At 37.8% G+C, this 22,153-nt stretch overlaps 1 protein-coding gene across 2 annotated transcripts; it reads left to right on the top strand.

Moving 5' to 3' along the window:
* Nucleotides 1–869: 869 nt before the first annotated feature.
* LOC133773590 (prostaglandin-E(2) 9-reductase-like) lies at nucleotides 870–21,575 on the top strand. Of its 2 annotated transcripts, XM_062211017.1 has the most exons (9): nucleotides 870–1,100; nucleotides 4,656–4,823; nucleotides 10,144–10,260; nucleotides 10,951–11,028; nucleotides 11,449–11,571; nucleotides 14,459–14,568; nucleotides 14,826–14,991; nucleotides 17,649–17,731; nucleotides 21,316–21,575. In XM_062211017.1, the coding sequence occupies exons 1-9, from the start codon at nucleotides 1,017–1,019 to the stop codon at nucleotides 21,356–21,358; spliced, it is 972 nt and encodes a 323-aa protein (XP_062067001.1). In that variant the 5' UTR covers nucleotides 870–1,016; the 3' UTR covers nucleotides 21,359–21,575. The 2 variants fall into 2 exon arrangements, with proteins under 2 accessions (XP_062067001.1, XP_062067002.1); XM_062211018.1 differs by lacking the exon at nucleotides 17,649–17,731 and having other exon boundaries at nucleotides 871–1,100.
* The last annotated feature ends 578 nt before the right edge of the window (nucleotides 21,576–22,153 follow it).

The raw sequence follows: 22,153 nt of genomic DNA, 5'->3' as shown, positions 1-22,153 counted from the left end.
AATTATTTTCAGCTTCCTAGGAGCTGTGTTTCCAAGCTGCTCTGTTCCCCTTCTGTGACAGTGGCAAGCCATGCATGGTCCTGGGCTTTGTGATTGCTGGTGCCCTGCAGGAACCTTAGAGCTCAGTTTGCCCAGTGAGAATGCAGGCATGTGTTTCTGGGCTGGACTTAAAACCAGTGAGAACTGACTGTGGAATTTTCCCACATCAGGGCTGCTGGTCTGCATTGCTGGCGGGAGTTGAAACACCTCTTTACCCTTTTTCCATTTAATATGGCATTTGCAGACAAAAGGAGGTGAGGTAAGGCCTGTATCTGCTGGTGCCAGTGGCCAAGATTGTGTTTATGTCTTCTATCTCTGCTGGATTGAGGAGTCTCTGTGCTGTTCTGTCAGTGCACTACTGGCTTCCTTAGCTCTTGTTGGGGTGGGTTTGTGAGTGAATAGCTATTCAAACCATGTCTCTGGGGAGACAATCACTGGGGCCTCTTACTCAGCAACCGTTTTGCTGTGAACTCCTCAGCTTTAACTTGTGGTCTTTCCTTGACAGCCTATGTTGGAAAAATTGCTCAGTAATCGTTTAATTCTCTGTATGTGAGTCTTTGTGTGTGTGTGTGTGTGTGTGTGTGGTATAAGAAAGCTAATTGCTTCAAAAGATATGTGATTAGAAGGGATTTCATCAAGACAAAAATAAATCAAACAGAATAGTAGGTTCCTGGATGTTTGTAGTCTAAAGTCAATAGTTGCTTGATCAATGTTTTGCAATACTTTACAACATGTAAGAGATTATGAAGGAAATCTTTACTAAATGTAATGGTTTATTTATCAGTGATTAAATGTTTAGCTTCATATAAATTATTAAACTGGTTCCAAGTCTCTACTTAAATGTGGAGTACTGCTTTAACTTCACTCCTCCCATATGTCATAGATATTTATATAGGCAGTGGGGCGTTGACTTCCTGTTATCCCTCTGAAGGCAGAAGTAATAAGCAGAGTGTGCTTGGCCCGAGGAGGGAAAGGCCATGGATCCCAAGCATCAGCGTATGGCATTAAATGATGGTCACTTCATTCCTGTACTTGGACTTGGCACCTATGCACCTGCAGAGGTAAGCCTAGCTGTTGTTCTGTGGTTGAGGGGACAAAAGAGAGTTGACTAGGAAGGGTGCAGCATGACATGAATGTGAAGTCAGCCCGCTCCTGTGTGACTGCAGGACTCACTTAATTCTCCATTTCCCCAAGCTAGAGCTATTTCATGCAGAAAATTGAACTTAGTCACAGTTTATTCTTCCTTACAGTCAGGTCCTGTGGTGCTCTGCTGATGAACAGGATGCTGATGCTGCTTTTTGTTTCCATTTACTTCTTGCTTTGCTTAAGGGAAGTAACCCCACTCTCAACAATACTGCTCATTAGTTCACTTGCCTGGTATTTCTTTGCAGTTGGAGTTGATTCTTTGTTTTTTTTTAACATTCAAGAAATATTTCCTCCTTCCAAAAAGGATTACACAGAGAATTTTTTGTCGCTATGCAGAAAGAAAATGCATAGAACATGAAAAGGGTTCATGCTGTTCTGCTGTGGGTTAACCTTGAGCACTATAGCATAATCACTAGACCTGAATCTGTAGATATTCCATTATACTACTCCTACCTCTGACAAACTCTCTTGAAAGAAAATATAGTATCATATTAGGGGAAAATGGGAATCCAATGAGATGAGAACAAGGCTAAATTGTTCATTGTTGTTACCAAGTGTTGGACTTGGAAAATAGTGTATGTGTGAGCCTATGAAATAAAAGAAGTCACCATGACTTACTCCCCACGTAGGACTTCTGTCCTTAATGAGTTCGACTATGAGAATAAACTGCAAATCTTGTCTTCAAATTGTACTCTACATGTTGTATGTGTGTGTGTATGTGTGTGTGTGGTGCAAACTGTTTAAATCTGTACTTAACACAGAGTTCGTCCTCTGTATATAAAAGCAAACTAAAAATGAAGCATAATGAAGAAGGGGATGGGAGAGGGAGTGGGAGGTAGGATGAGAGTCAGGTGGGAGGGTGGTTATGCGGGGAAGAACCACTATATTCCTAAAGTTGTACCTATAAAAAATGCATTCATTAAATAAAATCAAGCACCGAAGTGTGTGAGGATGGGTACATCATTATATTCCTGTAATTTTATCTATGGACTATATTGAATCTGTTCTCTTTGTATTAATACTACATTAACATAAAAAATAAAGTATTAGAAAATGTGAACACTATTGAGGCAATTTGGCATACTATCATCTTCTGATTACATAGTTGTATGGCATTTAACTGTTTACTACAAATTTGAACCCCTATTTTATTCTTTTGTAAGACATAAGGAAATAACTGAAGTGCTTTTGGAAGACTCGTGCCAAGACAAACTAACTTTTCTTTTTTTAGAAGTTTTGTCTATTTATTTTGAAAGTGAGAGAGAAGAGAGAGAAGAAAGAGACAGAGACTGACTTTCCATACTCTGGTTCAGCCCCTAGATGGCCCCAGTAGCCATCCAGATCTGCCGCATATGTGGCAGGGGCTCAAACCCTTAGGCCATCTTCTGCTTTTCCTAGACCATTAGCAGGGACCTGGAATGGAAAGTGGTGTCCATATGGGATGCTGGCATCACAGGTAATGGCTTTATCCACTATGCTTCAGTGCCAGCCCCATACTAATTTTTCAAAGTGGAGTAACATGAAGGAGAGTAAAAGATCAAGGACACCAGATAAACTCTTGGTCATGGTAAATGAGTGAGTGTCCTTACATCTATGAGAAGTAGAATGCTGGTATCAGCAGAGGGTAGTAGGACCTACTATGTTCTTCATTGTTATTTCATTGAATAAAGGGATCCTCTCAAATTCTTCAAGTAAATGGAAAAGTTTTTGTTCCATTTATCTGTTTATCCTTTACCAAATACTTTCAAATCTTTACACAATTTTTAAAAGCTAATAATTTTAAATTTAATTGTGTATATATTACCAAAAATAAAATTGCTATTTTAAGGAGTGAAATTATGTTAATAATCATTTATATGATTTTGTTAACAAGTTGGAGTTAAAGGAATATGGTGTATGATTTCCTCAAATGAAAGTGAGCACCATGAAGGGAGTTTTGTATGAAGAGATTGTCCTCTGATTACATAATTGTATGAAATGGGACTCTTTACCTCAGATTTAAACTTCTATTTTATTGTCATGTATGAGTTAAGGAAATCACAGAAGAGCATTTCAAAGACACATGCCAGACGTTGTTACTTTTCAGACTGATGTGGCATGAAGGAAAAGGACACCAGACCAAGATTCAGCCCTGATAAAACTGAGTACACTCAACTTTTAGGAATTAGAGGCCGCTACCAGGCATGGGCAGTGGGGTCTAGTATTTCGTTCATTGATTAAAGACAGCCTCTCTAATTCTCCAAATAAATGGAAAGCTGCTTCATTTAACCGTTTATGTTTTTAATTTTTTTCTTTACAGGCAGAGTTAGACAGTGAGAGAGAAAGAGACAGACAGAGATAAAGGTCTTCCTTCCAATGGTTCACCTCCAAAATGGCCACTATGGCCGGCACGCTGCGCCAATCCGAAGCCAGGAGCCAGATGCTTCCTCCTGTTCACCCATGCAGGTGCAGCGCCCAAGCACTTGGGCCATCCTCCACTGCCTTCCAGGGCCACAGCAGAGAGCTGGACTGGAAGAGGGGCAACCGGGACAGAATCCGGCACCCCAACCGGGACTAGAACCTGGGGTGCATGTGCAGCAGGCAGAGTATTAGCCAATTAAGCTGCGGCGCTGGCCGTTACCTGTTTGTGTTTTAACAAATACTTTCAAATCTTTATCCAGTTTTAGAAAGCCAATAATTTAAAATTTTGCTCTATGTTTTATAGCTTGTCAAATACTTTTGGCCCATTTTTAAGGGATGACAATAATAATAATCCCTTACATAATGCAGTTAATTTCTCATGTAAAAATACATATTTCTTAAGTATCAATTTTAGTTTTGGGTGGCAGAGGGCATATAGAATGGCTCTGTAGACAAGAATTAACATGCTATCTTGCTGTCCACTGAACTGCATATCTACAATCTTGGCCATGTTGAAGCAATATTCTTCTGCTTTCCCTAACTTTTAGGATGTTGGCTGTAGCTAAACTGCATGTACAAACAAGTGAGCTATGTAACACTACTTTTCACTGAGGAACTGGAACATATGTTTGGCCTAGTAGAAGGGATGTATGTAACCAAACCCCATGAAAAGCTCAGGAATGGAGACTGTAAATCAACATCTTCCATTAAGATGTTATCACTTATGTTAACTTTCCTTTGTGAACTCACGATATAAATAATAACCATGATACTAACTTTTTCGCTGTGTCATTTGAATCCTTCCATTAAATCAATAAAACTGGTGTAGTTCCTGAAGAATTTTACCAGTAGTGATTAATATAGTTGCCCATTGTAGGGAGGTTCCTCAGCTGTTTATTTTTTGCTAATAACTGAGGAAGATCCAGGCAAATTTTAATATATTGATCCACTAAAAATGCAGATTTATTCTAAATCATTAGAAAAAAATGATTATTGTGAAGATCACTGATGATGCCTGAACTAACTCTAATCATTTGGTCAGTAGATAATACTTTTGACTGCTTCTTTAGGTTCCTAAGAGTAAGGCTGGGGAGGCCACCAAAATAGCTATAGATGCTGGATATCGCCATATTGATGCTGCTTACGTGTACCAAAATGAAGTGGAAGTAGGTTTGGCCATCAGAAGCAAGATTGCAGATGGCACTGTGAAGAGAGAAGACATATTCTACACTTCAAAGGTATAGCGTGCTTGATGTGTTGGGGTGTAAATTAATAAAAAGTGATGTGTGCAAATGATAATTACATTAGTCAGTAGTAGTTGAGAAATTTTTCTTATTGGCACACTTTAACTATGCATTGTATTTTTATTCCTTTTCATATGTTTTAATTTAAGATTTAACAGTTTTGATATTTTGCCTTATTTGCTTTCATATATAGATATATTAATACATATATATATACTACTTTTTTATGAAATTACCACAAAACGTGAAATTCATGACAATGACCATAGAGTAAGGAAATAAAGGTATATTGTCCTGTGGATGGCAGTGAAGACAATGTTTTCGCCACCTATGTACAAACATTTATGGCATTCACACATTTTTTTATGCTTTATCAATATATATTAACCTCTACAAATAAGAGGAAGATGTGGCATTTGTCTTTTTGTGTCTGGCCTATTGACTTAACATAATGATCTTCTATTTCATCAACTTTTTTGCAGATGTTAGGATTTCATTCTTTTTATTTTTGTAAAATTTTATTTAAGGAATACAAATTTCATGCATTTAATATATACAAATTTTGGAACATGGAGATTCTCCCCCGTCCTATCTCCTTCCCACTCATACTTCCACCGTTTTTTCTTTCTCCCTCTCCCTTTCCCATTCTTATTTTTTACAGAGGTCAGTTTTAATTTAATTTTATACTCATAAGATTAACTGAAGACTAAGTAGAGAGTTCACTGTGTGGTAAGAAGAAAGAAGAACACACACAGGGCTGGCGCCATGGCTCACTAGACTCACTAGACCCGCTAGGCTCACTGGGCTCCCTAGGCGCCTGATTCTGTCCCGGTTGCTCCTCTTCCAGTCCAGCTCTCTGCTGTGGCCCAGGAGGGTATTGGAGGATGCCCAAGTGCTTGGGCCCTCCACCCGTATGGGAGTCCAGGAGAAGCACCTGGCTCCTGGCTTCGGATTAGTGCAGCGCGCTGGCCATAACAGACATTTGGGGGTGAACCAATGGAAGGATGACCCTTCGCTCTTTCTCTCTCTCTCTCTCTCACTGTCTAACCCTGCCTTTAAAAAAAAAAAAAAAAAGAACGCAGACAAATGTGCAAGAAAAACATTGGTCCATGACAGCCAAGACAAGAGCTGTTCAATATCATTGCATTTCAAAGTGCCATTTTCACTCCTACAGATTACTTTTTCTTTTTTATGACCAAGTTATAGTTCATCATTTATATACACTCATTTACTTTCTTCAGTCATCATTTGATAAACATATAGGTTGACTCTTATTTTTGTTGTTGTTAATTGTACTGCTATAAACATGGGACTGTAGATATCTCTTTTATATGCTGATGTCATGTTTTAAAATATAAATCCAGAAGTGAGACAACTGGGTTATATGGTGGGTCCATTTTTATTTTTTGAGAAATTTCCATATGGTTTATATCTTTCTTTAAGGTGACATGCTGTGTTTGTTTGTTGATTTGCATATATGTATCCGTCCTCAGATACCTAGGGTATAGTATACTTGCTCAGGGTGGCTAATGATTTTGATGTGTAGTTGGATTCAATTTACTGCTCTACTTTAGAATATTTCTACACCTCAGTTCATGAGGGATATAGGCCTATAGTTCTTTTCTTCAGTACTTTTGTCTGGTTTTGGAATTAAGGTAATACTGTCCTCATAGAATGAGCTTAGAAGGATTACCTGACTTTCATTACTCTGAATAGTCTGACAAGAATTGGTAGTAGTTCTTTTTAAATTTTGGTAGAATTCAGCAATTAAGTCATCTGGTCCTGGACTTTCCTTTGTTGGGAGACTTTTTATACTGGTTAAACTTCACTCTTGGTTATTGATCTACTCAGGATGCCTGTCTTTGGGCATTAATTTTGGTGAATTCTGTGTCCACTTACTAGTGAGCTTACTAGCTCTTTCCTCTAGATTGTTCAATTTCTTGCCTATAGTTTATAATCATTTTTAACAACTTTTTGTATTTCTGTGTTATCACATGTAACATCTTCTTTTTTTATTTTATTGATTTGTATCTTCTTCTTTTTTGGTTAGTCTCACTAATGATATATCAGTTTTTAAATTTTTTTCCCAGAAAAAAACTGTTCTTCATTTCATTGATCATATTTATTGTTTTTAATTTCTATTTTGTTTATCTCGTCTCAAAGTTTTAGTATTCCCTCCTCTCCACTAAGTTTGGTTTTGTTTATTTTTTCCTTCTTTTTCCAGGTCTGCTAGGTGCATTGTTCAATTATTTGTTAGATACATTTCCATTTTTTTCATGTAGGTACTTATTTTTGTAAACATTCCTCTTAATACTGCTTTAGCTGTATGCCTTAGATTCGATAGGCTGTGTGTCCATCTTTCATTTTCAGTAGCATCAAGGAATTTTTTAATGTTCTTTTTGACTTCTTTACTCCAGTGTTCCATTAAGAGCATGTTGTTAAGTCTCCATGTAGTTGCATAATTTCCAGAATTTCTTTTGTTGTGAATTTCCAACTTCATTTCATGTTGTTATTAATGATACACGATGAAGGGTACAGGTTGTGGTGTAGCAGGTAAAGCCACAGGTCGCAACATCAGCATCTCATGTGGGTGCCAGTGCACGTCCTACTTGCTCCAATTCTAATCCAGCTCCATTTTAATGACATGAGAAAAGCAGAGGATGATGGCCCAAGTGTTTGATTCCCTGCCACCCATGTGGGAGACCAAAATGAAGTTCCTGGCTTCAACCTGAAGCAGCCTTAGCTGTTGTGGCCATTTGGGTTTGAACAAAAGGATGGAAGATATATGATGTATGACGGACGTCTAGGTTTTCACTCAACCAAGTTGTCCACAAACTGGTGATTTGATAAAGGGACTATAGCATATATAACACAGTGGAATTCTAATCAACCATAAAAAACAAAATCTGGACATTTGCAATAAAATGAATGGATGTGGAGGTTATTATGGTAAGTGAGTTAGCAAACATGACAAGTTTTCTCTTATATGTGGAAGTTAGTAAAGAGTATACAAATTATATGGCTATTAATGTCATTTGGTAATTATAAATAGTGCTTCATTGAATCATAACATATAAAAAACATGCACCTTTCATGATGCTATTATTATTGTCACAAATCTCTCATGTTGTGGTATTGATATCTCTTTTCAAGAAAAATCGAATTAAATATGAAAATTTAAAAATAAAATATACAAGGTATGATTCTGATTTTTAAAATCTGTTGGAGGTAGTTTGGTGTTCTCAAATAGTATCATCTATTGTAGAGAATGTTCTACGTGTTGTTAAAAATAATGTATATTCTGCAGCTGTGGGATGGAATGTTCTATAGGTTTCTAATAGTTCTACCTATAGAGTACAGAACAGCTCTGCTTTCTGTTTGTTGATTTATTGTTTATTTCATCTGTCTATAGATGTATGCTGTGTGTTAATGATCCCCAGTGCTATTGTTTTGGAGCTTATGTGTTTCTCTATATGGATTAAACTGGTTGTCCTAGCTACAGGTACATATATATCTGCAATAGTCATATCTTCTGGTGACTAGATCACTTGATCATTCCACAATGGCCTTATTTTTTTTTTTAGCAGTTTTTCCCTTACAATCTATTTTGTCTGAAATAAGTATAGCTACTCTCACTCTATTTGATTTTTCCATCTATATCTTTCTCCATCCTCCCAGTTTCAGTTTGTGTGTCCTTGGTGGTGAAGTGTGTACCTTGTATTCAGCGTATAGTGGAGCACTGTTTTCTTATCCATTTAGTCAGTCTGTGTCTTTTAATGGGGAATTTTGTTAGCCATTTAAATTCAAGTTTATTATTGGCAAATAATTACTTGATCTTGCCTTTTTTCCATAAAAATTCAGTTTGTTTTGAATATCCATTGTTCTTTCACTAGTATATTTGTTAACTTCACTCTTTCATGATGCTGATTATCTTTCTCTGTTCTATATTTAGTGCATTCTTTTTTTGTTTGTTTGTTTTTTGACAGGCAGAGTGGACAGTGTGAGAGAGAGACAGAGAGAAAGGTCTTCCTTTCCCATTGCTTCACTCCTCAATGGCCACAGCGGCTGGTGTGCTGCTGCTGGCAAACCACGCTGATCTGAAGCCAGGAGCCAGGTTTTTCTCCTGGTCTCCCATGTGAGTGCAGGGCCCGAGGACTTGGGGCATCCTCCACTGCATTCCCGGGCCACAGCAGAGAGCTGGACAGGAAGAGGAGAGACCAGGACAGAATCCGGTGCCCCGACCAGGTTCTAGAACCCAGGGTGCCGGTGCCACAGGCAGAGGATTAGCCTATTGAGCCACAGCACCGGCCAGTGCATTCTTAAGTATCACTTGTAATGCTTACTGGATGGTGATAAATTCTGTTAATGACTTCTTGTCTTGGATGGTCATTATTTCATCTTTATTTATGAATGAGTGCTTCTCTGGGTAAAGTATTTTCGGTTGGCAATTTTTCTTTCAGAACTTGGACTGTATCTCTTCATTTTCTAGTGTCTTGTGGAGTTTCTGTTGAGTAATTTGTCAACTTGTGAAATTTATTTCAAAAGCTAATACTGCTGTTCTCTTATCAATTTTAGAATCTTCTCTTTATGTTTTCTTTTTCAAAGTTTGACTAAAATGTGCCATAGTGAGACTGCTTTCTGGTCATGCCTATTTGGGATTCTATGAACTGTCTATGTTTGCATCCTTTTCTCTGAATAGGGAAGTTTCTGCCTATTATTTCCTTGTCTAGATTCTGTTAGCTGTTCATTTTTGCATTACTCCATGACTTTCCAAAACTCATGCCTCGAGTAGATTAATGGTATCCCAGTGATCTAAGACATTATTGTCGTTAGTTTTAATTATTTTCTTTACTTTGTTTGGTCTGAGATATTTGAAAAGACCTGTCTTCTAGATCATTTGTCTTTCCTCTGTCTCTCACATTTGCTGTTAAAGTTTTCAACTGAAATATCATTTGCTTTATTGAGGTCTTCATTTCTGATATTTTTGTTTGGTTCCTTTCCAATACCTCTAGGTCTTCACTTTCTAAATTCTGTCAAATATAATCTAAACCATTGTCATTGTAGTTAGCTGATAAAGTCTGTATCGCTGGTGTAATATTCACCTTGGATTAGGATGTTTAAGAGTGATACCCAAAAATGACAGAGTACTTACAGCTAGGTCAGGACACAGGAAACCCGAAAAGAAGGCATCATGGTCCTTCCATGTTCATTACATTTTTACTAGTAAAAAAAAATCTTAATATTAATAAAGGAAATCAAGTATTTTAACTAATGTATTTATTGTTGTATCACTTCTGCTGTTTAAACCCCGCAGCTTTGGTCAACTTTCCATCGACCAGAGCTGGTCCGACCAAGCTTGGAAAAGTCACTGAAAAACCTTCAACTGGACTATGTTGATCTCTATATTATTCATTTACCAGTATCTATGAAGGTAAGCAGTTCATATCAAATTTATTTCATTACAGTAGTCAGAATGGCTATCATTATCATGGATGAGTGAACAATGCTGATACATTTACAGAATGATAATTTAGATAACTTATAGAAACTGCTCACGGTAGTTAAAGCTACATAGTTTACTGGATTAACTAAATGGGAAGCTCAAGTCATGCTCATTTATGTTTGATAGCTTTGCTGCATCTTCTAGTACCAAAATTATTAAAGAATAGAACTTTGATCCACGTTCTGTGGTACTAGTGCCTGCTGTTGGGTGAACTCGTTTTCAGGAAAATAAAGAGCACTGATAGTTTCGCCTGGGTCAAGACTAGAATCCATTATCAGTGGAGATGAAGGTCAGGTAACAACTGATTTTCAGAATAAAACAGAAATTTCTCTAGAGTAAAGAACAGGAGAACATGAGTAATGTAAATCCACAGGACCGTATTAGGTGCTGGAAAAATACTAATTATTAATACACATAATAGCAGTTAGAGGGGGAGTGTAGCCTAATGACATTATCCACTAGTCCATATGCAGTGCACATTGCATATGCTGTGGAGCAAAAAATGTTGCTCCACATATTTTTTGGAAGTTTGTGTTCCAACACTAAATACAATGGATGCCTTGCTGTTGTCTGGGTAGCTGAATTTGGTGGTATAGTGAAACAACTGCTCTTTTCTAGCCTGGGGAAGAGATTTTTCCAACTGATGAAAATGGAAAAGTCATGTTAGACATGGTGGATCTCTGTGCCACTTGGGAGGTGAGTACTTGATGGAGTGAGTACAGGGGAAGCAGGGAAAGGGAAAATCGGGTCACAATTAATATTTAACGAATGAGATATTCATTCATGGATGCACAAAGGTTGATGTACTGAAGCATGGGGGAGGAAGACAATACTGGGGAGAAACAGAAAGGTAAAGGAGAATTAGTGGAATTGAGAGCAGGCTTCCTTTTGTGTGTAAGTACAGTAATTCCTCTGGTTTCCTAAGAAGAACACAGAATTCTTTGTCTTGTTGTCAGTGGCTTCCCTTATGCTCTTTATTAGTTTTTCTCTTTGGTGTCTGTCAGTGCCCCTTACCTTCATTACAATCTCTTGATAATGTTCCTCTTAACTGTGCTAAATGCCTTTGTATTATTCTACCCAACTGTGAAAATATTTCTTCACAATCTTTCCTCCCAGGCCATGGAAAAGTGCAAGGATGCAGGATTGGCCAAGTCCATCGGGGTGTCCAACTTCAACCGCAGGCAGTTGGAGATGATTCTGAACAAGCCAGGGCTCAAGTACAAGCCTGTCTGCAACCAGGTGACAACACACATTCTCTCCTTCTGTTTTTCATTCCCTGCTCCTTGTGCTTCTGGTAGTTGTCCATGTTTGCCACTTCTGTCAACTTATTGTGTGAAACGGAAGATTCTGCAGGCAGAGCCTCTGTAAGCAAGGGGAGGAAGTGCCCTCAGTTGTTTCTGTGTTTGTCCTTGTCTTAGTGAAAAGGCAAGGAGATGTTATGCTGAAATATGCATAAGAACATGGAGCAGGTGTGAGAGGTAGCAATGAGCAAGAAAGGCAGCAGTCAGTAATGAAACCTCAGTGGGAAGATTAATCCTTCCCAGGTCAATGAATGATACCCTGGAGGATGACCAGATGCACTGACTGCTGAAGATGATGTTGAAAGAACTCTATATAGGAAAGAACTCCGTGAAGATATCTGATCCTTAGTAAATAAAGACAGAGTGAATGTAAACTAGGTGGTGATGGTTTGTTTGGTGTTGAAAGACCTGAACCCTTCCAGTGGGTATCTTTTCCTTCAGATTTTTTGAACAGAGACTTAGATAGAGGAAAAAAAAATAACTGAGTATAATCTGAGGAAGAAGTTGGAAGTTAGCTATTGATGGTGATAGTATTGTCGGCTGCACCAGTGCTCTGAAAATTTTAGCAAAACTTAAGTGATCTTATCCCTGAGCACATTTTAGTCTGCATTGCCTCTCTTTTTTGCCAGCAATCAGCTGTTTTACACATCTATTCTGTGTCTGGTTCCATGATCTAACTTTGTATCTAACAACCTATAATCACACAGTAAAGACCTTTCACTGCAAAATCTGATTATAATTCATATAATGATGAAGCACACTGATTCTCAGCAAAAAATATTGTAAAATTAATATGTCTTTCAATATTAATTTTACTCCAAAATTTTATTTTTGACAGATAGAGTTAGACAGTGAGAGAGAGACAAAGAGAAAGGTCTTCCTCCCATAGGTTCACCCCTCAAATGGCCACTACGGCCAGAGCTACGCTGATCTGAAGCCAGGAGCCAGGTGCTTCCTCCTGGTCTCCTGTGCGAGTGCAGGGCCCCAAGCACTTGGGCCATCCTCCACTGCTTTTCCCGGGTCACAGCAGAGAGCTGGACTGGAAGAGGAGCAAGTGGGACTAGATCCTGGCACCCATATGTAATGCTGGTGCCGCAAGCGGAGGATTACCCAAATGAGCCACGGCACTAGCCCCAACTCCCAAAATTTTTATTTGAAATTTCAAACTTTCAGGATATTTGATAATGCAGATATTCCATATTTATCTCCAAACCCAAAATTGAAGACATTTTTTCATGTGTTTAATGTTAATAGGCATATAGCAGTATGTCTTTATACATATGTACAACATTTTGCTGATCCTCTTGAAACTCTTTGGTGAAAAGGACTATTCTTCCACACAGACCTCAGAAAATATCTCCTGGGATAGAAGACACCATACTACATAGTTACAGTTTCACAATTGGGTCTAAATTATTTTTCAATTTCTTCTTCATATCATTTAACATTTTCCATATTGTAATTTTTCTTTGTTGTCCACAAATGTCTTTCAATAGTGCAGTAAAATTATAGTTCACAAATAGAATTTGTTATGTTTGTCATGCTTGTTTTTTTCCTAGAATGGTCAGCAATCTTTTCTTCCTGTAATATCTAGATAGATTGTTGCCTTAGAGTAATATTTCTTTATTTTAACTTTCCATAAATGAGAAATTAGATTTGAATGCTTTATTTTATTAAGACTTCTTATTTTTTGAAAATAATTTCATTGCAATCAACAGTAGTCAATTAGGTGATAATATTCAACAAAGAATGAAATATTCCTTAACCGATTTTTACACAATGGATAAGTAGCCATTGCTGACTTTATCTTAACTGATGATTGCACTGCTATTTGTAAATAATTAATTGCATTTAAAGTACACTTTTTGCTTTTATTACTTAACATTTGCACCTTAAATCAGTATAAACCGTAATTGTTCCTGTAAGTTAGGAGTAGCATTAATAATTTCCCTTTAGTTAAAAAGAAGTTAATGTGATAATCACTGTCACTAGGGGCAAATTTTTATATTTTCTCCTTCTCTCTTCTATTTTATATATTGATAATTATGGAATCAAGGATTTTTATGTACTCTGTGTGTTAGAAATATTTTTACTCATTATTTTTTGGATGCTGAAATCTATCCAAATGTAATAAATACAATTCCTACCATATTGATATGTTAGTCCATCGGAGATGCCCTAATGAGGCTTTGAAAAATGCTTGCTTTGTGGCATATTCAATGCTTAAGCTCAAAGAATGATAATCTTGTCCCAGAAGTGCTGATTGTCAGCTTAACACGGAAATGATTATTAGCCACCCAAGAACTGAGCACGTAAGTGCTTCTTTTCAGGAATTCAATTCCACAGGAGAAAATATTAATTTATTTGCTTGAAAAATTTTTACTTGGGGGCCAGCGTTGTGCTGGATGTTGAGCCTAAGCTTGTGACACCTGAATCCCATATTAGAGTTATATTCCCAGGGGCTCCATTCACAATCCAGCTTCCTGCTAATGTGTCTGGAAATGTACTAGACACTGTAGAACTTGGGCCTTTCCCCCACATATTAGATGTATTCTCCAGGCTTCAGCTTGGCCCAGCCCTCAATGTTGTGATTGCTGTTGGGAGTGAACTAGCAGTTGGAAGGTCTCAACTTCAATCTCTCTCTCTCCCTTTCTAATAAAATAGATTAATATTTAAAACAAAATTTAAAAATTGTTACTCATTGATATTTCCAGTCTAAATTTCATGTTACATTGTTAAGTTCAACTACATTTACTTTTAAAATTTCCCTTAAAATTAATAATAACCTTTTATGTAGTCATACTTGTCAATCTGCCTACCCACAGGTGGAATGTCATCTCTATCTCAACCAGAGCAAACTGCTGGAATTCTGCAAGTCCAAAGACATTGTCCTGGTTGCCTACAGTGCTCTGGGATCACATAGAGACCCTAAATGGTAAGGGAAAAACAGGCAAGTTTATTTAAAATATCATTGTTGATGAAATATTACTAGTTTTGCAGAGTTACCTGTCAACTGGCTCAGGGGGGTGGCAGAATTTGCATTTCAAGCAGGGTCAGATGATATTATTTTGGTGGCCAAGGACCACGTTTGAGAAACACTTGTTCAGAATGGGTCCCCTAATCTGTTTTTTGATGCCTCTGACAGTCTGAAAACTTAGCCTCAGAAGTGAGCTTTTCTACCTCTCCTTCCAGGGTGGACCAGAGTGCTCCAGTTCTCTTGGAAGATCCAGTCGTTTGTGACTTGGCAAAAAAGCACAAGCGAACTCCAGCCCAGATTGCCCTCCGCTACCAGCTGCAGCGTGGGGTTGTGGTCCTGGCCAAGAGTTTCACTGAGAAGCGGATCAAAGAGAACATGCAGGTGATGAACATGGGGGGCTGTAGGCACCATGGATCCTACACAGTATCTTTCACTGTGAGCTTCTTAGCAAGATGTCGAGACATCTTTAGGCCAAGTCTATTTCTCTGGTTTTGATGATGCATTTGAGATTTGTATATATTTCTGACACATCAGGGCTAAGTAGATTAATGGTAAAACAGAAAGCGGAGAATAGTGTTGCAGCATTAAATTGACAGTATACTCTGCAGTCAATTGCAAAGAGGCATCTTGTTTCCTTTTCTGAACTTAGCGCATCAGACTACGTAATTTTTGGTTTTTAAATTATGATCATTTTATTTTTAATTTCTCAGAATTCATATAGTTTAATACCTATATATTTTTAGTTATGTTTTCCTGTCTTGTAAAGCAGGTATTCAAGTCTTTGTTTAAATAGATCATGTCTCTGTTTTAATTAAGAGACTCCTATTATACCCTTAGCTATTATATTTGTAAAACATACAGCTTCCACAGAGAAGATTATGTGAAAGTATTATTTTTACCTGAGAATTGGGAACCTATTATCCTGGGGAGATCCAGCTACCAATCCGTAGGCCTACCCACAATGAAGTTATGGGGTAATAGGCAATGGTTCCAAAGGGTATGGAGCCTACCCTAATGAAATACTGGGAGATATTTCTCTGACCACTCTATCATGTTCATATTTGTGTATTCTGAACTTTACCTTTGTATGAGATGCAGTTGTTAAAATGTGTTCTTGGGTCTTACATTGTGGTGAAGCAAGTTAAGCCTTTGCCTGCAATTCCCGCACCCCATAGGAGAGCTGATTTGAGTCCCAGTTGCTTCACTTTTAATCCTGCTCCCTGGTAAAAGTGCCTGGGAAAGAAGTGTAGGTTATAGTTTTTCTTCTCTTCTTGGTATATTTTCATGATCAAAAATTACGACTTTTGTGTAGTTAAATCTTTATTTGTCTGTGACTTACGTGTCATGTGTTTTAATAAAGGGAGAACAAAATAATATTCCACTACACTATCTATAAAAATGTTATCGTTTTTCTTTCTAAATTAGGCTATCAATTCAACTAATATTTATTAAGTAGTGTTTGAAATACATATAAGAATCCACTGACCTGATGTGTACAAGTGCTTTGGCCCTGCAACCGCATGGAAGACCAGGAGAAGCACCTGGCTCCTGGCTTTGGATCAGCGCAGTGCGCCGGCTGCAGCAGCCATTGAGGGGTGAACCAATGGAAAAGGAAGACCTTTCTCTCTGTCTCTCTCTCTCACTGTCCACTCTGCCTGTCAAAAAAGAAATAATATCAAGGAAAGGAATTTGGGACTTTGCTGGGGATGCCCATTGCCCATATTCAAATGCTTGGATTTGAGCCACAGTCCTGCGTGAATAGTATTCCACAATGTACATAAATACCACAATTTTTTTACCCAGTCATCAGATGGTGGACATCTGTGTGAATTCCATATGGTGGCCATTGTGAGCTGAGCTGCTATAAACATGGGAGTACAGACAACTTTCATATGCTGACTTAATTTCTTTTGGGTAAATTCCCAGGTCATACGGTAGATCTACTTTCAGATTTCTTAGGAATCTCCACTCTGTCTTCCATAATGATTCACCAATATTGCATTTTCTCTGGTTTGTGGTAACTAATATACAGAGTACAAAAAATGTAATGTAAATTACTAAAATTGACTTTTTTCAAGTTTTATTTAATAAACATAAATTCCAAAGTACAGCTTTTGGATTTGGAGTATAGCAGATTTTCCCCTCATAACCTCCCTCCCACCCACAACCATCCCATCCCCCACTCCTCCCATCCCATTCTTCATCAAGATTCGTTTTCAATTATCTTTATATACAGAAGATCAGGTTAGTAAATACTAAGTGAAGATTTCAGCAGACTGCACCCACACAGACACACACAAAGTAGAGAGTGCTATTTGAGTAGTAGTTTTACCGTTAATTTGCATAGTACAACACATTAAGGACAGAGATCCTACATGGGGAACAGGTGCACAGTGATTCCTGTTGTTGATTTAAATGAAAGATCTCAGTGAGTGAGATCCCAGCAGAAAGAATGGGCCATCAGAGAAGTTGGTACCTTTCTCTGAAGGGAGAAGAACCTCCACTTTGACTATGGCCTTGCCTAAAATTGACATTTTGAGAACAGCCGTTATTCTACTAAAAAATAAGACCTTTTAAACAATCAAGTTGTCAACTTTTCTTTTTTGTTCTTTCTTCATTTATGGAATATACAAATCCAACTGTGTTAAGGAATGCTACTGATTTATCTCATATATTTCAAACCTTGCTATAAATTCTTCTATATCTTGCAAGCACATGGCCCGGTCATTTTTAAATAATGTCAGCTTTGTTTTCCCACTACAAATTTGAGCTGTCCTCTACCTTTAGGATTGTACAGCATCAATAATCTAATAACACATATTTTATTTTCATCACTATTTATCTTTTCATTCCCTTTTAATTTCTATTGTTTGTCATATTATATTGTTTCATTTTAATGTAATATTAATAAAAAGAGGAAAGATGTTAGGCCAGTGTTTTTGATTACTGTTTTTGTGAAATCTTGAATTGCTGAGAAACATTTCAGGGTTTTTCAGATTATCAGTATAAAAATACTAATAATTTCTACTCTCTAATAGGTTTTTCAGTTTCATTTATCTTCAGAGGACATGGACGTTCTAGATGGTCTGAACCGAAATCTTCGATATGCTAATGTTGAATTGTAAGTTTTTGGTAAAGGCATTGCCTTCATTTAGTTCCTGAAGAGGCATGTAGGATGGGTATTAGCTTCTATTCTCCAACTCTCTGTAGGCATGAACTCTGGGAACCCCTGTGTCGCTTAATTAAATGTCTGCAAAAGGATGACTACTTCCTCTTTCCACAAACCTTCTCAATTCTTATCAGATTGAAGGTATTTCCAACAAATCTGTGGTCATAGGCAGAAATCTTTTTAATTTGAATATTGGTTTATTTCATAAGCCAAGAAGAATATTTACCTTCCAAGAATTTACAAACTAAAATTTGAATGAACCGTAATGCGCAAATCAAATCTGGACTTTTGTAAAAGACTGACTTATTTTTGGTATATTTTCTAAGCAAAAAAGTCTTGAAACTTTGAGAATTTGGAAAACTTTAGCTTATAATGTTCATCATGTGAATTGCCTTCTTTTTTCTTTTTTTAAAATATGTATTCATTTATTTAAGAGGTAGCATTTAGAGAAGGTCTTCCATCCACTGGTTCATTCCCAAAAGGCTGCCATGGCCAGAACTGTGCTGATCCAAAGGCGGATTGGAAGAGGAGAAGCTGGGACTAAAAACCGGCACCCATATGGGCTGCTGACAATGCAGGTGGAGGTTTCATCTACTATGCCACAGCATCAGTCCCGTGAATTGCCTTTTATTTATGGTAGTGGCCTATTTAATCAAAATTACTTATTTAAGTACTTAACAGCTAGAGAAAGAAGTTTCATCTGCATTTTAAAGGAAATAAATACTATTTTCAGAGGTCTTGAAAGTTTATTTATAAGTATATTTTCTTAGGGAAAGAAGATGGATAAATGAGTGTTATCATAATGTGAAATTTATTTGGTGAATTTTGATACACAATCATTAATAAAGAAATCATAAGGAAAACTAACCCAGTGACACTCTTATGGCTTTGGGTATGCTAAGACAAATACCCAATGGTCCACAAGTATTTACGCTGTTCATTATAAATATCACTTCAGGAATAGATCAAAACACACTTTACTTGAGACAGTACTTTGTTTGCAGAATACTTTTGGCAACACTCCTAGTCTGTAAAGCATAGATATCTCCCTAATAATAAGTATGAAAGTAATATATACCTGCCACATAAGTGCTATTATTAAAAGAAGTACAAAATAAGTCAGCTTGGGACTTACATAGGCAGAAAGACTTCACCCTCCCTATGGAATTTCCCCTGAGATACTTGCAACTAATGTTTTAGTAGTTTGAAATCTCTCCCTTCCTTTTCACTGCATTTGCTAAGGATTCAAACACTGCATTTCTCTTGAGGGAGTTTGGCCTTAAAGGTCAATAGAAACACTTTGTTATGATTTTCTGAAGTATGGCGACATTGATGCAGAGAATGTAATCTTAAAGTTAGATTGAAAGGAAAAGAATAAGAATGGAGTCAAAAGCACACAAGGGGAGAGAATGTATATCCAGTATACATCTTTTTTTTTTTCAACCTGTGTATGTGATTATCTTTATTTTTATTATTTAGAAAACTGTTATTTAATAAATATAAATTTTGAAATACAATTTTTGGATTATAGCAGTTTTTCCCCCATAAACTCCTTCCCATCTGCAAACCATCCCATCTCCCTCTCCCTCTCCCATCCCATTCACATCAAGATTCATTTTCAATTATCATTATAGTCGTCAGGATGGCCGAGCAGCCTAAGCCGCCAGACTCAATTACCATTATATACAGAAGATCAACTTTGTATATACTACGTAAAGATTTCAACAGACCACACCCACACAGACACACAAAGTATAAAGTACTGTCTGAAGACCAGTTGCACCGTTAATTCTCATAGTATAACACATTAAGGACATAGATCCTACATGGGGAGTAAGTGCACAGTGACTTCTTTTGTTGATTTAACAATTGACACTCTTATTTATGATGTCAGTGATCACCCGAGGCTCTTGTCATGAGCTACCAAGGCTATGGAAGCCTTTGAGTTCACACACTCCGACCTTATTTAGACAAGGCCATAGCAAAGTGGAAGTTCTCTCCTCCCTTCAGAGAAAGATACCTCCTTCTTTGATGGCCCATTCTTTCCACTGGGATCTCATTCACAGAGATATTTCCTTTTTATATATATTTTTTTTATTTTTTGACAGGCAGAGTGGACAGTGAGAGAGAGAGAGGGAGAGAGAGAGAAAGGTTTTCCTTTTCCGTTGGTTCACCCTCCAATGGCCTCCATGGCCAGCGCGCTGCGGCTGGTGCACTGGGCTGATCCGAAGCCAGGAGCCAGATGCTTCTCCTGGTCTCCCATGTGGGTGCAGGGCCCAAGCACTTGGGCCATCCTCCACTGCACTCCCGGGCCATAGCAGAAAGCTGGCCTGGAAGAGGAGTGACTGGGACAGAATACGGCGCCCAGACCGGGACTAGAACCCGGTGTGCCAGCGCCGCAGGTGGAGGATTAGCCTAATGAGCCATGGCGTCTGCCAGAGATCTTTCATTTAGTCATTTTTTGTTGCAGTGTCTTGGCTTTCTACTCCTGAGAAACTCTCAAGGGCTTTTTAGCCAGATCCGAATGCCTTAAGGGCTGATTCTGAGCAGTAATGTTGGCTCAATTGCTTGGGCTCCTGTGCCCACGTGAGAGACCCAGAAGAAGCTCCTTGCTTTGGACCGGCCCAGCTCCGGCTGTGGTGGCCATTTGATAGTGAACCTGCAGATGGATTACCTCGCTGTTTCTCTCCCACTCTGTCTACAGCCTTGACTCTGAAATAAATAAATAAATCATTAAAACAAAGAAATAATTGTGATAATATATGAAAGAGATTAGTATATTGTAAAATGGCATATACTCAAAATTAGCCAATATGTTATAATTGGTAATGTTATCTTGGTATGGAGAAAAATGAAGAATACACAAGGGAAATAATGCGAGGTTACAGAGTGTCAGTTTATAATTCTTCCTGCCTTTAAATATTCTAATGAACATTGATTGTTCTCTCTTTGTATTGTCAGTAGTTCAGAAGATATGCAAATGTGTGAACTATACAAAAAGCCTTTAGACATTGAAGCCTGTTCTATCAATGACATTCTTTTCACTTCATAATTTAATATACAGTGCTATGCATGAGGGTCAGTGAGTAAACAATTAAAGAGTTAAGAAAAATGTTGTCAACTTCCTAGGAGTAGTCTATGCCCCTTGAAATATATTAGTATTAAACAGTGTTCTGCTGTGTCCTTGTTCAAAAACAGACAAAATACATTTCTCTTTTCCTTGAGAATCTTCTATAAGACAGCACTGGGTATCACCTTGCATTATTGAAAGACATAGTTAAGCCAGAGTAATATGTTTGAATTGCTTATTTTGCATGTTCTGCATATTAAGCTCCAGGTTAAGGTCTATAATTTGGAAAAAAAACACTGAGTATGACTCTATTTACAGTAAATTATTACTCATACGTACAGGTTACATTTGGAAACTAGAAAGGAAAGAATATTAATTTTTACTAACATGGTTGCTTCACAGCAATCCTTTCAATACACTAGAAATGTGTTTATTGATTTTAAGTTGTACGTTTTTCTCATTTTAGTGCGGCTGGACACCCAAATTACCCATTTTCTGATGAATATTAACATGGAGGACTTTTTCATGAATTCTAAAAAATCTCCTGCGTGTGGATGTGATACAGGAGATGTCTCAGATGCTGGTGATTGGCACGTCTCTTCTGCTCAGCAATGCACCCTTAGCTACAGCTACATCCACAGGGCATGAAGCATGGACAGCAAACTTTTACCATTTTCAAACACAATTTTTAATGTTGTTTTATTAAAGATTCTTATTCACCACTGACTCTATTACTTCCATGGTTTGTTTCCTTCTGACTCCTTAGTACTTACAGTGATTTTCTTAGAAGTTTGGAGACCTAGGGTGAGATATGATAGCAGCTAGTCCATAGATGCACCTGGGAATGAGGTGAAGAATTGTCAGCCTGTAGGACAGTTTAGCAAAGGTTTTCAGTGGTTGTTTATTCAGTGCATTCCGGAGAGAAAGAAACTCACTGCACAGAGCACAGAGGTGAGGCGATAGTGCAAGGGTGACCGATGGTTCAGGGGTGCCCCTGCATCAGTTGTGGATCAGAGCTACAGAGCACATGTGGGCATTTGGGATCCTTGGGCTAGGGTTAGGCGCAGGGTAGGGGTTGAGAGGAAAAGTCATGATGAGTCAGGTATGAGGAAGATGGAGAAAAAGGAAATCGAGCACATCTCTGCCTGGAAATATTGGCAGGTCTTTTATTAACAATATCTTCAAAGAGAAGGTAAGTTTCCACCTATTTTAGACGTTGACTACATGAGTTTCCCTAGAAAAATGTTAAATTCCTGGGGATGTACTGGTATAGAATATCAGAGAGAGAATAAGAAAGGAAGGAG

The sequence above is a fragment of the Lepus europaeus genome, chromosome 14 (assembly GCF_033115175.1).
Source record: "Lepus europaeus isolate LE1 chromosome 14, mLepTim1.pri, whole genome shotgun sequence".
Taxonomy (NCBI): domain Eukaryota; kingdom Metazoa; phylum Chordata; class Mammalia; order Lagomorpha; family Leporidae; genus Lepus; species Lepus europaeus.
This window is presented reverse-complemented; position numbering and strand designations above follow the sequence as displayed.

Bases quoted from the DNA above. Each gene is read 5' to 3' on its own strand.
- LOC133773590 (XM_062211017.1), top strand. From the start codon at position 1,017: ATGGATCCCAAGCATCAGCGTATGGCATTAAATGATGGTCACTTCATT. The intron at 11,572-14,458 runs GTGACAACACAC...GCCTACCCACAG, and splicing joins ACAAGCCTGTCTGCAACCAG to GTGGAATGTCATCTCTATCT. The intron at 14,992-17,648 runs GTGATGAACATG...ACTCTCTAATAG, and splicing joins GGATCAAAGAGAACATGCAG to GTTTTTCAGTTTCATTTATC.